Source organism: Chlorocebus sabaeus, chromosome 21, assembly GCF_047675955.1.
Source record: "Chlorocebus sabaeus isolate Y175 chromosome 21, mChlSab1.0.hap1, whole genome shotgun sequence".
NCBI lineage: Eukaryota > Metazoa > Chordata > Mammalia > Primates > Cercopithecidae > Chlorocebus > Chlorocebus sabaeus.
This window is the reverse complement of record NC_132924.1, coordinates 95,480,827-95,496,020: the sequence shown is the minus strand read 5'-3', so window position 1 is coordinate 95,496,020 and position 15,194 is coordinate 95,480,827. Positions and strand designations below refer to the sequence as shown.

The window sequence follows — 15,194 nt, the reverse complement described above, 5'->3', positions numbered from 1 at the left end:
CAAAAATAAAAAATAAAATAAAAATGTTCCAATAATTTATACCCTGTTCTAATAAGTAGTAATAATAATTTGTCATATTACTAATTCATGAATTCTTATCATGTTAAGTAATTTTTTATATTGCATATATCACTCATTCATTTCCTCAGCATGTATGTGTTAAATATCAATATGCCAGCTGGTATTCTGGCACTAGAGATACATCACAAAGGAAGCAGACAGTAACCAAATAGATAAATGTATCATGTTAGGTGGCAGCCATATGTACAGTGGTCATCAATAAAACATATTGAGAAAAAGGTCTATGGGAATGGGAAACACACCTTCATATAGGATGGTTGGAGATAACCTCACTAATCTCAAGTCATGTAAGTAGATACCAGAAGAAAGTGAGCAAGCAAGCCAGGTGTGCATGTGTGCATATATAATTTGTGTACACGTAGAGAAAGCGCTCTCAGGCAGAAGCAGCAGCACTTGCAAAGGCCTTGAGGCTGGAGCTTACTTCCTGTGTTTAAAGACTAGCTAGGAGGCCAGCATGGCTTGAGTGGAGGGGAACAGGGCAAGTGAGGGGGTAGATAAAGTCAGATTGTGGGAAGCGGGGCTAATAGACCGTTATAAAGGCTTTGACTTTTACCTTGTGTGCTACCATTACAACATTTGAGTCAAGGAGTACTGTAAAAATGACTCATGCTTGAAGAGGCTCAGAGTAGTATGTGGCCAGTTCTCTGACAAAGAAAGCGCTGGAGGAGAAAGACCAAGAGGCTGCCTACATACTCAGGGATAAACTGATGGTGGCTGGGGTCAGTGGATCAGTGGTGGATATGGTGAAGGAAGGTCAGGTTCTGGGTGTGTTTTGAAGGTAGAGCTGGCAGGAATGAATTTATAAACTGAGCTTATATGAACGATAATTTTGAAATCTCGAATACTCTTAGTCTACTAAACAAACATTCACAAAATATAACTGGTTTAAATTTCTCTCAAGGCTTTTGTAAAAACATACCTTAGAATGTGTGAAAGAGCAAGGTTTAGGACTTCCTTTCTTAGGGTCTTCTTTAACTAACTTGCTGATTCAATGGTAAGCGTTATATTTTCAATGTCATTGGTTTTTAAAGTCTCCACCTTAGACAAGTCAGATAGAAAATGTCTAATGTAAGGATATTCAAAATAGTCCATTATTGCTTTTCAAATGTAATTTTCATGGTTTAATTGGTTTTCTATTGCTCCTTATTATTTTCTGTCAAAATATAGCAGAAAGAGAGGAAGGATAAGAGCATTGTCCTTGGAGGGCAAGAGACCTAGGTTCAAGTCCAGGCTCCTGCGTTTCTCAGCGGTGTGACCTTGGAGAATTAACCCAACCTCCCTGAGCCTCAGCAGCCTTCTCTTTTGGAAAGGAGACAGGATTGCTGTGGGCTTTATGTGTTATTCTACACATAAAATAGCCAGTACAAATTACCAGACATGCATTTAAAATTCTATAAGTGCTCATCATTATGTTTGTTTTAATAATTACAATGACAAGATGTTGATGATATGGAAAGTATTTGCATTTATCGGGAAGAATTATTGTAGGAGGAAATGTTGCCTTTAGAGTTGACTACTGCAAAGTTACCATTTATTACCAATAATTTAGATATAGAAGGCTGCTTCATATTCCTAATATTCAGTACTTAATCTTGTATATATACTAAAATAAGGATGTGTAAACAAAGGCAAGTCCAAATTGCTAAACGTGGAATTTAACCTGTCAGATTTGTACCTAATTTAGTGATAAACTCAGTAAAATGGTGGTCCTTCACTCTATATAACATTCTTTTCTAAGTGAAGGTTGACACAAGTGAGTTTCCGCTGACTTACCTTTCTCACTTGTCATCACCTGACCCCCTGGCTCCATTCTGTCAAGCAGGCAGTGTGCCACAATGAAGTCTAATATGATGGGACAACTTACACTATCACCGTGGATGACTATCTCATTTGACAGTTGAACCAAATAGAAACGTTTACTCATATTTAACTATGTAGCGCCTGTCAGGTAGCTAAGCCAAAAGATTATGTCAAATCAGCAGAATAATAAAGATAAGTTATTTGCTCTTTTTATCAATTTGCATAGGCATATTCAATGAAATAATCACCTGTAACATTATGGTATGAGTTTTTATTGTTGTCTACATAATAATGTAATTTAGGTATAGTTTTTGTCTGAATACCCAAATTCCCAATTAATGATTTAAACAGAATTTCCCAGTTGAACTTTTGTGATCATTATCAATGCATAATTATTCATAGGTTAAAGTTTGTGTTTTGTATTAACATTTGCTCAACGGGAATTGATTCTAAAGTAATATGTGAAAAATCTATTATTAAATAAATGTAAAACATTAGAATTCACTCATAGTTCACTGCTTTGTAATTTGTGCATTAGACTTTTTCTCCTTCCTAAAAATACTTGAAAGACTAATATTTGGCCATTAATTTTTCCATAGTTAACATTCAAAATGAATTCAGATGGAATAAATGTGATTGATTTATTATTCTGCATATGAAATTAATATTTCCCTATTTAGGAATAAAATGTTGTAAGAAATGTTTTCAAAGCATAAATTCCAGCAGCTTGTGAGTCTCTGAAGTAAAAATTATGTACTCTATATTGGAAAAAAATTCTCATACTTAAATGATACATTGATTTGACTGAAAGGTCATTATGTCAGTATAATTCAGATATAAGTTTAAAATTAATTGCTTTCGTCCTCACTGACTAGTTAACAAGCATCAAACATATATATACACGCACATACATATGATTATATGTATATATATATAAAGGAACAAATAAAAATCTTGTTAGGAAAGTTATTTTAAGCATTCATTTTTCTTTGTTTTCAATAATTCCTGTTTCTACCTATTTTATATGTAACCATTACAATTAGTACATTGGAATGATAAATGCACAAGTGTTTGGGAATTAAAATATAATCTTTAGAGAAATAAGCTAAGCTGGGCACGGTGGCTCACACCTGTAATCCCAGCACTTTGGGAGGCCAAGGTGGGCATATCACTTTAGGTCAGGAGTTTGAGACCAGCCTGACCAACAGTGTGAAATCCCGTCTCTACTAAAAATACAAAAATTAGCCAAGCATGATGGCAGGTGCCTGTAATCGCAGCTACTGGGGAGGCTGAGGCAGGAGAATTGCTTGAACCCAGGAGGCGGAGGTTGCAGTGAGCCAAGATCGTGCCGTTGCACTGCAGCCTGGGCAACAAGAGCAAAACTCTGTCTCAATAAATAAATAAACAAATAAATAAACAAACTAAAAAGGTAGGAAATGATTGGTGTTAATTATCAAGTGCAAAAGGCTTATTTTGTTGTTAAAATATATAAACAGGTTTTGAAGTGAATATGAGATTCATACTTTTTTTCCTCTGCATTAACAAGACAGTTAAGATTTCTATGTTCAAGATTTTAGATGATTGCTGTACAACCAGATGCCTAAATTGATACAGAATAAATTATAAATTTCTGTTATTTGATATATTTTACATTTTTAATCCTAATCTTAGTAAAATAAGATTTTTTTTCAGTCTTCATAGCTGCTTTGTAAAATTCTGATGGAACTCACGTTGCTTTCACAGGAATATTTAAACACAAAAATCTTGAAAAGAAACATAGCTTTCTTTCTTCTCTGTATATTTTAATTCTAATATTTATTTTTATTCATATGCCTATATATTTAAGCAAACAAAAAGGGCAGTGAACTTCTACATGTATCCAAAATTTTTATGTTTCCTACAACAATTAAATCTCCAGTTCTGTGTTAGCTGAATTATTATTTAGAAGAGAAGCAGTTAAGACATTTTACCTTACCTTCATTATTTTTTAATAATATCTTCATTCAGAGGATTTCACTTGGTTGGTCAAATGTTTGGTACTACTATAAAACACTTTTCACTGCCATTTTCAAGGACCAGTCATTGTTTTGGTAGATCTGGAAAATATTTATTGTAATCTTTTACCTTGAAGACTGTCTAAAAGAGAATAATTCCATTCCATTCATTCTGGGTCAAAATATAAAGCAAATGGCTGCAAATATATCCAGTAAGTTTCCACTGTAAACACAATTCATATGTATACAGTGAACTTTTCCTTGGATTTTAAAATATATATATATAAAAATATATTAAACATATAAAAGTAAATGCTCAATCAATATAAATTATTGATTCTGATTTTTTTTTTCAGACCTGATGGAATTGGGACTGTTTCAGTGGAAGAAAAAGAAAGATTTGAGGAGATAAAAGAGAGACTCTCTTCCCTTTTAGAAAATCAGATAAGCCATTTCAGGTATATATATTTTATTCATTAATATAAATATTTCTTTTCATACTTCACTCAACCCTTACTTCCCCCACAAATTGTTTTTTGTATCATTCTGCTAGTGCTCAAGATCATCAGTAGCCCTCCATTGCCTGCAGGAGAAGATCACACTCTTCAGTCTGTGGTCTGCTTCTCAGCGTATCATTCAGTCTCCTGTACTCATTTAGGTTAGCCATTCCCCCTACAATATCCATTGCACCTCTTACTTGCCTTTTGCATTTCTCATTCTTGCATAGTCCCTTCCCCCAGCTCTGGTGACTGTTTTCTCCTGCTCTCTGTGTTACCAGATAAGGAGCCCTCAAGTCTCACCTCCACAGTGGAGCCTTTCTCAATTATTCCAGCAAAGAGTATTCTGAAGTCTTTGAGCATTTATTGTCTGTACTATTTTCTTGTCACTTACAACCCACATAGCTTTAAAGTCATTAGTTATCTTTTTATTTACATTCTGTGAGAACACAGGTCACAGCACCTAGCACCATTCCTTGCTCAAAAACTTAGCTATCAGCCTGTATCAGAGGCTGTATCAGCCTGTATCAGAGGCTCATGCCTGTAATCCCAACACTTTGGGAGGCCTTGTGGGGTGGATCACTTGAGACCAGGAGTTCAAGACCAGACAGGGCAAAATGGTGAAACCCCATCTCTATAAAAAACACAAAACTTAACCAGCCAGACATAGTGGTGCATGTCTATAGTCTCAGCTGCTCAGGAGGCAGAGGTGGGAGGATCACCTGATTCTGGGGAGGTTGAGGCTGCAGTGAGCTGTGATCACACCACTGCACTCCAGCCTGGACAAGAGCATGAGACCTTGTCTCAAAAAAAAAAGAAAAAAAAAAAAGCCACCAATACTAAGAAACATGTCAAACATTTACAGAGTAAAAGATAAATACCTTGATAATATTTCTTTTCTCCTGGTTATAGTTAATTCAACAGACCTTAATGATTAAAAACAGAAATATGCCAATATATTTTCTTTCTCTCTCTTATTAGGCCTATAAAATGTCACCACATAAAGTATTGTGTCTTCTAACCTGTCTGCCATGTTGCATGCATGTGATTTGGAAACATTTCATGTGCACTTATTTAAAAAATAAACTTAGTGAATATGCTCGCAAAAATATTTTATTTAACCATATGAATGCTGTGTGACTATGCTGAGACTCTGTTTCCTTATCTTCTTATTCTTCCTGATACCTTATTGCCTCATTATTATTCCTTTTTGTTATGTTTTCTGATAATATAAAGGTCTTAGACTCTGTGATTTTTTAAATGATATTGAAAGGAGAAAATCTCATAGTATATACTATGAATCTATTCCCCTACATTAGTGATTTTTCAACTGGGGCTGGCAGCACTACCTTAGGGTAAGTGAATGAGGTATGATTTTCATTGTCACGATAACCAGGGGTAGGGACAGTCATTTAGTGCTGGGTTTAAAAGTGCAGTACATGAGACAGTCCCACACTGGAGAATTATTCTGCTCAAAAGGCCAGTAAATTTACATTAGGAAACACTGTTGTAGATAACATAGCTCAATTCAACTTACAGAGTTAAGATTGAATTCTCTGCCTGAAATGATTTTTGAGTTTATAAACAAAAGGAAGACATAAAAAATTCTTTTGCATTTGTAGAGATGTGTTTCTGCATTTGCTGTTGTTAAAAGCGTTGCGTTAGCCAGGTGCGGTGGCTCACACCTATAATCCCAGCACTTTAGGAGGGAAGGTTGCTTGAGCCCAGGAGTCCAAGACCAGCCTAGGCAATGTAGCGAGACCCCATCTCCACAAAAAAGAAAAACAAAAAAATTACCTGGGTGTGGTGGTATGTGCCTGTGGTCCCAGTTATTCCAGAGGGTGATGTGGGAGGATCACTTGAGCCTGGGAGGTCAGTGCTACAGTGAGCTCTGATTACACCACTGCACTCCAGCTTGGGTGACAAGACTCTGTCTCAAAAAAACAAAAACAAAACAACCAAAAACAAACAAACAAAGTATTGTCTCTTAGGTTGTATAGAATCCTTTAAATGTATTTTATGTATCTTTCAATGAAAATCAGTGTAATTTCCCTCTTTTTTGCTACCGTTGAGACCCAGCCATCATTCAATTAGATATCTATATTAGTAACTAAATAAGTCCCCATTATTATATCAATGATTTCAACTGCAAGCAGTAGAAATTCTACCTCAAACTGTTTTAAACAATAAATAAATTTGTATGCTCACTTGCCTGCAGGTCTCAAGCAGGCAAGCTTTAAGACAAGCTTTATTCAGTAGCCACAGCTCTCTTTCTTTGTGATTCTCACAGTACTATTCTCTTTCATGGGATAGCTTCATCCCCAGACTGGTAGTAAGATAACATAATTTTTTGATTTTTTTTTTCTTTATCTCACACCTTAGCCATTAAGCTTGCAGAATTTCTTGGCCTCACATTCATACATGCCAGTGTTCAAAGGAAGTCATAGAAGCTGTATTTTTCTGTAGTTTTCTCTTATGATCATAAAAAGTTTCCTTAGAAGATCTAGCAAACTATTTTTTTATATCTCATGAGCCTGGTTTTGAATCAAAACCAGCAGCCAGAGAAATTCTGTGCACTGGATGCCTCAATCAGTCACTGACATTGACATGGGATTGCTATATCGAGTTAGAGTAATCAGAGCCACTCACCAGGGGACTTCAGTCCCCCACACTACCACCCAAAAACTACAACTACATAATAATGGACAGCGCTGTCCACGTCATTCATTGTATTCATTTTGTATTAGTATCATTTTAGTTTCCTGTCCTCTCTTAAAGTTTTGTTTCTCTATTTCTCTTATACGCACATCATCTTTGGATAATTTCTCTAAATATGTACTTTACAATCCTGATATGGTTTGGTTCTGTGTCCCCACCCAAATCTCACCTTGAATTGTAATAATCCCCAAGTGTCAAGGGCGGGACCAGGTGGAGGTGATTGGATCGTGGGGGAGGTTTCCCCCTTGCTGTTCTCATGATAATAAGCGAGTCTCAGGAGAACTGATGGTTTTATAAGTACATTTCATGAATTTTCAGAAACTTAACGATTAAAAAAACCCTAAAATCTTCCAGAAAGAGAAACCAGATTTTATACAATGAGTTAGAATGACTTCTCAACATTGATTTATTCTACAAATATTTTTTTTTTTTTTTTTTTTTTTTTTTTTTTGAGACGGAGTCTTGCTCTGTAGCCCGGGCTGGACTGCAGTGGCCGGATCTCAGCTCACTGCAAGCTCCGCCTCCCGGGTTTACGCCATTCTCCTGCCTCAGCCTCCCGAGTAGCTGGGACTACAGGCGCCCGCCACCTCGCCCGGCTAGTTTTTTTTTTTTTGTATTTTTAGTAGAGACGGGGTTTCACCGTGTTAGCCAGGATGGTCTCGATCTCCTGACCTCGTGATCCGCCCGTCTCGGCCTCCCAAAGTGCTGGGATTACAGGCTTGAGCCACCGCGCCCGGCCTATTCTACAAATATTTATTGAGCTCCTACTATGTGTCAGACAGTGAACAAAACTTTAAAAGATCCTTTTCTTCAACTTTCATTTTGATGTGAGGAGCAGTACTGGTATCTGGAAAACAGTAACTTCATAATTCTGAGAAACTATCATTTCCAACCTAGAATTCTGTACCAGCAATAGTTTCTATTAACAGTGATGGTAGAATAATGATATTTTTAGACATGCACTAAAAAAAAATGTTTCTTTTATATTCCCTTTGGTGAATTGTAGAATTTACCAAAACCAGGGGGAAACAAAGAGGATCTAAAATCCCTGAAACTGGCTGGGTGTGGTGGCTCACACCTGTAATCCCAACATTTTGGGAGGCTGAGGTGGGTGGCTTATTTGAGGTCAGGAGTTTGAGACCAGCCTGGCCAACCTGGTAAAACCCTGTTTCTGCTAAAAATACAAAATTAGCTGGTCATGGTGGTGAGCGCCTATATTCCCAGTTACTTGGGAGGCTGAGGCATGAGAATTACTTGAACCTAGGAGGCAGAGGCTGCAGTGAGCCGAGATCACGTGACTGCACTCCAGCCTGGGTGATGGAGTGACACTGTGTCTCAAAAAGAAAAAAAATCCCTGAAACAAGAAATCAGCATGGGAGAGAGAAAGGAATCACTAGAGTGATGGTTAACTGAGACCCTCAAAGTGCCAGTTGATTTTAGAGAGCAATCAATGCTGACTGGAGCATGTCAGAAAAGGCTTCAACGTAGATTAAATTGATAAAATGTATTTTGACATATTGAGACATTTACCCACTTGGAATAGAGCTTGGATTTGTATTAATTATTGTACTAGTTTTACTAGAATTTGGAATTTGATTAAGTATATAAAGAGACAACATCAAAAATAAATAGAAGTATGAATTATGAACAAACTATTGAGCAAAGCACAGAAAGTAATCATACAAAATACTGTGTCTCAGTTGTCTAGGACATTCTCATAACTAATGTAATGTAGATACTGAATTTAGATCTAACCCCTGCAAAATGATGTAACTATATTAGAAGTAAGGAAGGGACGGAAATTTTGTTTATAGTGGGGGAATGTGGTCAAAAAAAAAAAAAAAAAAAAAGAGCTACTTATGTCCAAGATGGAGCAGTAGGGGATTATATTTACCCTCTCACCCGAAACAATTTTAAAAGGCCCCAAAAATGGGAAAAAATATTTTCAAGACATTAAACATAAAGCAATGAAAGTGATTCCTGAGAAATGGAAAAGAAATGAAGTAAGCCTTTTAGTTGTACCTGCTTACTGCCAGAAGAGCATTTCCAGGCAATGATCCAGAAAGGAGGAACCTAAGTAGAGCCTAGTGGACTCTCTGACTTGAAGAGGCAGAGCTGGAATTCCAGGGAGGCCAAGGTAGCCAGAGATTTCAGACCAGAGTTCTAAAGGAGAGAGAGGAGAGAGCTACAGGTATTTGCAAATGATTCCCTGGAGTCTCCGGTTAAGTATTGATCATTCCATATATGTGAGCAAACTATCCAAGGTCTGACAAAGAACCACAGGAAGGGATTATGGGGGGAAATCTCCAATGCTAACACACAAGATCAGGGGTAGTTCTAGTTTTCATTACCCAGAGTGGAAAACCAACTCATGGGCATCTGTAGAGTACTATAGAGTACTCATTAGGTTTTGCTTCAGCCATGGGAAAAAAATTAGCCCTAAAATAAACACAACTCTGATATCACCTAGTGGGGATTAAAATCAACATTCAAATGAGTCAAACTGTTTCCAGGTAATTTAAGTGCATTCTTGAATACAGAGATCAAGCATATTTAAAGGAATACAAAAATATCTAGACATCAACAAGATAAAACTCACTATGTCCAGCATCTAGTCAAAAATTTTTAAGTATGTAGAAAAATAGTAAAATATGATAAATGAAGAGGATTAAAAAGCCAACCAAGCAAAACTGAGAAGACACAAAATATAGAATTAGTAAATAAAGGTATTAGAAGGACTATTATTAATATACATTGTATACAACCAGTTAAGGGCATGTATGGTAAACCTACGGCTGACATACTTAATGGTAAAAGATTGAATGTTTTCTGCCTAAAATCAAAACCAAGGCAAGGATGTCTGCTGTCACTTCTTCTGTTCAAAATTGTACCAAATGGTCTAGCCAGTGCATGGATTCTGGAAAAAAAATGGATTTTTTAAAGTCATCCAAATTGGACAGAAAGAAGCAAAACTATCTTTATTTGCAGGTAACATGATTATCTGAGTAGAAAATCTTATGGAATCTAAAAAATTCTACTATAATATTTAAGTTGCAGAATCCTAGATAATTTTTTTTTTTGAGGCAGGGTCTTACTCTGTTACCCTCTCAGGGATGGACAGTGGTGTCTGGGCCTCCCAAAATACTGGGATTATAGGCGTAAGCCACCACACCCTGTGATAAATATATAAATATTAATTTATTTTTACATACTGGCAACAATCAAATTGAAATTAATATCATTTACAATGGCAACAAAAAATATGAAATACTTTGGGATCAACCTGATGAAAGATGTGTAAAACCTGTACACTGAATAGTATAAAGTATTGCTGAGAAAAATTAAAGAAAACCTAAATAGAGGGAGAGATACTGTACTCATGGCTCGGAAGACTCAATATTGTTGTCAGTTCTCTCTACATTGACCTATTTCAGTCAAAATTCCAGCATGATTGGTTTTTAGAAATTAACCTGATAATAGAGTTTACATGTAAATGCAAAGAATTTACCATAGCAAAAATAACTTTTAAAAAGGACAACGTCGGAATCTTAACATTGATTTCAAAATTTATAATGCTGCAATAATCAAGATAGTATGCTATTGAAAGTCCAGAAGTAGACTCACACACATACATGGTCTGTTGATTTTCAGTGAATGTGCAAGGACAATTTGCAAAGTATACTTTTTTCCGACAGATGGTACTGGAACTATTGGATATTCAAATGCAAACTATTGACCTCAATTCATACCTCACCCATAATATAAAAGTTAACTCAAAATAGGTAGACCTAGAAAACTTGGGAGAAAAATCTGTGTCTTAGGGCTAGGCAAAGATTCTTAAATAAAATACAAAAATCATAATTCATAAATGGAAAAAAATGTTACCTTGAACTTTCTCAAAATTGAGAACTTTCGGTCTTCCAAAGACATTGTTAGAATAAAAAGTTAAGTCACAGAATAGGAGACAATGTTTAGACAATGCACATCTCACAGTAAACTTTTATTCAGAATATATACAATTTTAAAAGTTTAATTATAAAATATTAACCCAATTTTAAAAATTGTTTTAACAGATACTTCACCAAAGGAATATTATAGCAAAAAGGCATATAGAAAGATGCTCAGCCTCATTATTCAATAGGGAATTGCAATTTGAAACCACAGTTAGGTACCACTGCATACCTTGTGGTATAGTTAAATTCAAAACAAAACAAAAACTGAACATAACAAGTGTTGGCACAGTTGTGGAGAAACTGGAACTCTTATATGCTGTTGATAGGAATATAAAATGCTACAACCCACTTTGGAAAATAATTTGGGAGATTCTTAAAAATTTAAACATTTATCATATGACCCAGCCATTCCATTCCTAGGTATTTTCCCAAGAGAAATGGAAGCATGTGTCCATACAAAGACTTTTATATGATTGCTCATACCAACATTATTCATAGTAGCCAAACTCTGAAAGCCAAATGACCATCAGCAAGCAACAGATACCCAGTGTATGCCATACAATGGAATACTACCCACCAATAAAAAGGAATGAACTCTTGATATATACAACAGCATGAATAAATATCAAGATAACTATGCTAAGTGAAAGAAATCAGACCCACAAAAGTAAATACTGTACATTTCCTCTTACTTAAAATTCTAGACATACAAACTAATCAAAATTATAGCAAGGAAATGAGTAGTTGCCTGTGGTCTGGGGGGAAGACTTGCAGGCCATGAATTAACTTGATTATAGTCACAAGTATATACATATGTCAAAACTTAACCAAACTGTATATTTTAAATATGTGCAGTTCCTGAAACAAATGAAAGCTACATACTTCTCTTCCATAGTGGAAAGTTAGTAGGACAATATTTAAAATTGAAAAATCAAGAAATAAAAATATTAATGTACAATTGAAAGATATAAAGTTTAAATACCAAAAGAATTAGCTAAAAGTTGAGAGCATTTTTTTAAAAATAGAAGGCAGAAACTGGAACTGACATAAAGGATTTCTGGTTTTCATTTTAAAAAAAGTCAGATAAAAAAGTTTCCTCTTTAAACTATGTGTATATATCACTTCGGTAAAAAAAAAAAAAAAAAAAAAAAAAATGTATTTAAAAATAGGTAGGGAACAAAAAGGGCTTAATTGTAAGACAAATCTGTGCTGGTTTATTTATCTGTGCAATTAATTTGCCATAATGGGAATAAGGGTGACTTCAGTTTATTCATGTTAAGTATATAATGTGGCTGAATTTTATTTGATGAATGAGTGTTTTCCACTTTGCTTTGCTGTTATAGAGCTGCCAGAGTGGTAAAAACCCAAAATATTTAGCCTGAAAAGCAGAACAAAATACTTCTCTTCTTTTAAAACTTGTTTTGTAAAGATTAATTAAGCCTCTATGTAGTTATTTTCTGTACTTTATTGATTCCGGATTACTTGTACTCTGTAAATGCGTTGAATTATTTACACATCATGGGCAGCTAATGCTAATTTAGAACATACCCAGTGGGACCTCAGAGCCCTGAAATGCTAAATGTAATCTGGGGATCAGTAACATTCCATTCATAAAATGTGTCACCCACAGGTTAATGGAAATAAACAATAGGGAAGACAATGGATGGATTATGCAAATACACTGAAAAGATTAAGCAGGGGGAGGGGACTACAAGAACCCAATTTGTGTTTTATTTAAACGTGGATTAAGGTTTATAGTATACAAAATGATTAAAGGTACTTTGCTAATTTGCTAATGCTCTTAAAAGCACCACTGCACAGAAGAAACTATCAAAATAAATTGGTTATGGCTTTTTTTGTGCGTGTGGGTGGAGAGTAGCAGAGTACATAGCGGCAAGATTAAGAAAGGACATTTTTAGCAGTAAATAAAATGATAAATGCGATATGCTGTTTTAAAAAAAAAACTTGAGTGACTGGATTTTTATAACATTTATTTGCATCTGTGTGAGACTAATGAAAGTTTCACGAATATAAAATCCAATCCTAATATAAATTAAACTGCTGTTTTGTTTTAAAAAGGAGAAATCAATCTCTTCTTTAAAAAATAGTTCTATAAAACAAGTTAAACTTAACATATGTGCTTTTGGGGGAAATATGTTTAAATTATGGCATGAAAAATATAATTTTATTATTAGTTATATCTGAGAAAATATGTCCACTAAATGCCTGAATTATGCAAAAGGACATAGAGATACGTAAACTTCTTTGCAAGTTATTAGTTTGCAGATTTCTAAGTCAGAGCAAGGTGCCATCCTAAGGACAGCTCAGCTGCCTGTAGCACTTGATCCTGCGGTGGGAACTGTAGTCCTAGGAGGAGGTGCTTTTTTGAATCTGGTTCAACAAAGCAAGGAGCTCCAAAAAGATGAAATGGCCCTGATGTTCAGTATTGTTTAAGTGGAAATTGACCTGAAGCAGGACCCCCCTGGTAAAGAGCGATAAACCTGTTACCATCATGTAACCATGAAAATCTGAGTAGCCCACTCACTCTCCAGCTTTGTCTGACACTGATTTCAGAACATCCCCATGACCTGTCCTCCATTTGTTGGTGTGCAGTAGGAATATGTAGGACTAGAAATATTTGGGAGAAATGACTATAGACAAAAGAACTGCAGAGGGTTTATGTGTATTGTATGGGGAGGTGGAAAAGCTAGACATCATGGTAGACAGGCCAATGTCAGCAAAGGAAAGAGCTGGAATCTTGCTGTGGTATATGTGGCCACCCTAAACCACACACAGCCGTAGGAGGAAATGGGAGAACTTACTTCGTTTTCTCTTAGAACTTGGATAACAATTCTTAAACAAGAAATTATTGCAATGCATATTATTGCTTTACTCTTGACCCTTGAGGTTCTTTTATTTACTGTATTCTTTTAAAACATGTATCCTCAAAACGTTTAGAACCTTTTTCATCGTATCTTATACCTTTATTGTTTAAGTCATTGAAATCCTAGGGTTAGGTAAACTTTTAACGGTTAAAATTTCCCTGGATGAGTTGATGCTATAATATTTTTAGTTTGTTTCATGGTTCTTCATTAATGCCAAGTAATACAAACAGGAATTATTTAGCAGTCTTGGGTATTAAATGTTTGACTCTTTTGTTCTTTCTTTTGTATTTAAAGATACTGTTTTCCCTTTGGACGACCTGAAGGTGCTCTAAAAGCTACACTTTCATTACTTGAAAGGGTATGTTTGAACATTATAAATACTGTTTGCTTTCTCAGGACTGTGTATTTTAGTTATTGAACTAGGGAGACAGACCCCATTATACTCTCTACTGATTCCATCACATTTCATGAGTTTCTCAACTTTTCTTACTACATTCAGACTCTGTCTACAGCACTTCATTCTCCCTGAAACCTTTCTGAAGCCTCACGCTGCCATCCTATACTCATATTATGGCATCTTTTTGGTAGTATTCATTTTTCCTACCTCTTTATTTCCCTCATGAGATGCTTTTTTTTTCAGTTAAGAATAATTGTTTTTGCTTTTTCAGACTTTACAATTGTCTTTTATCGTCCTTCAACTTTATTTGTACTTCTACCTGTCATAGTCCTCATACCAACAAGTTTATCATTTACCATTCACAAATATATCATTTCATTCATTCAGTATTCATCTCAGAATTTATTTCAGTTACTCCAGTGTGTGTGTTACCTTAAATGAATTCACATATTATAGAAATGTGTTTCTCCCCCACAAAATAACCAGCAAACAAGATTTTTAATCCAGGTGAAAAAAATCATTTTTTAAGGAAAATATATTCTCTATTCCTATTTTTATGGCAGTTGAAGTTTCAAAGGGCAGTATTTTTCATCTGTCTGTAAATTTATTTATATACTTGTTAGATGCTAACAGTTAAATAATGTGGCCAACTCCTATTTCTTACCAGAATTAAAACAAATTTCTAGATTCATCTTTAGCTCATAATTTGATTATTATAATCCTTATTTATTGACTTCTAACACTTGATCTTGTCTATTTTCTGCCTAATTAATTTTAGATACTATATTGTTTATTAGCATCTTTATTAAAAAGCAAAGAGAGAAGACATTGTTCAGATATTACATCTCCATTTCAGTGATTTAAGAACT

At 35.1% G+C, this 15,194-nt stretch overlaps 1 protein-coding gene across 8 annotated transcripts in view; it reads left to right on the top strand.

Moving 5' to 3' along the window:
• The window catches only part of CADPS2 (calcium dependent secretion activator 2), a 560,307-nt gene that overhangs the window by 426,390 nt on the left and 118,723 nt on the right, over positions 1-15,194 (top strand). For all 8 annotated transcript variants that reach the window (XM_073009305.1, XM_073009306.1, XM_073009312.1 and 5 more), the window contains exons 14-15: positions 4,232-4,333; positions 14,223-14,286. In XM_073009305.1, the coding sequence (XP_072865406.1) occupies positions 4,232-4,333; positions 14,223-14,286 (166 nt within the window). The remainder of the gene's footprint in view (positions 1-4,231; positions 4,334-14,222; positions 14,287-15,194) is intronic.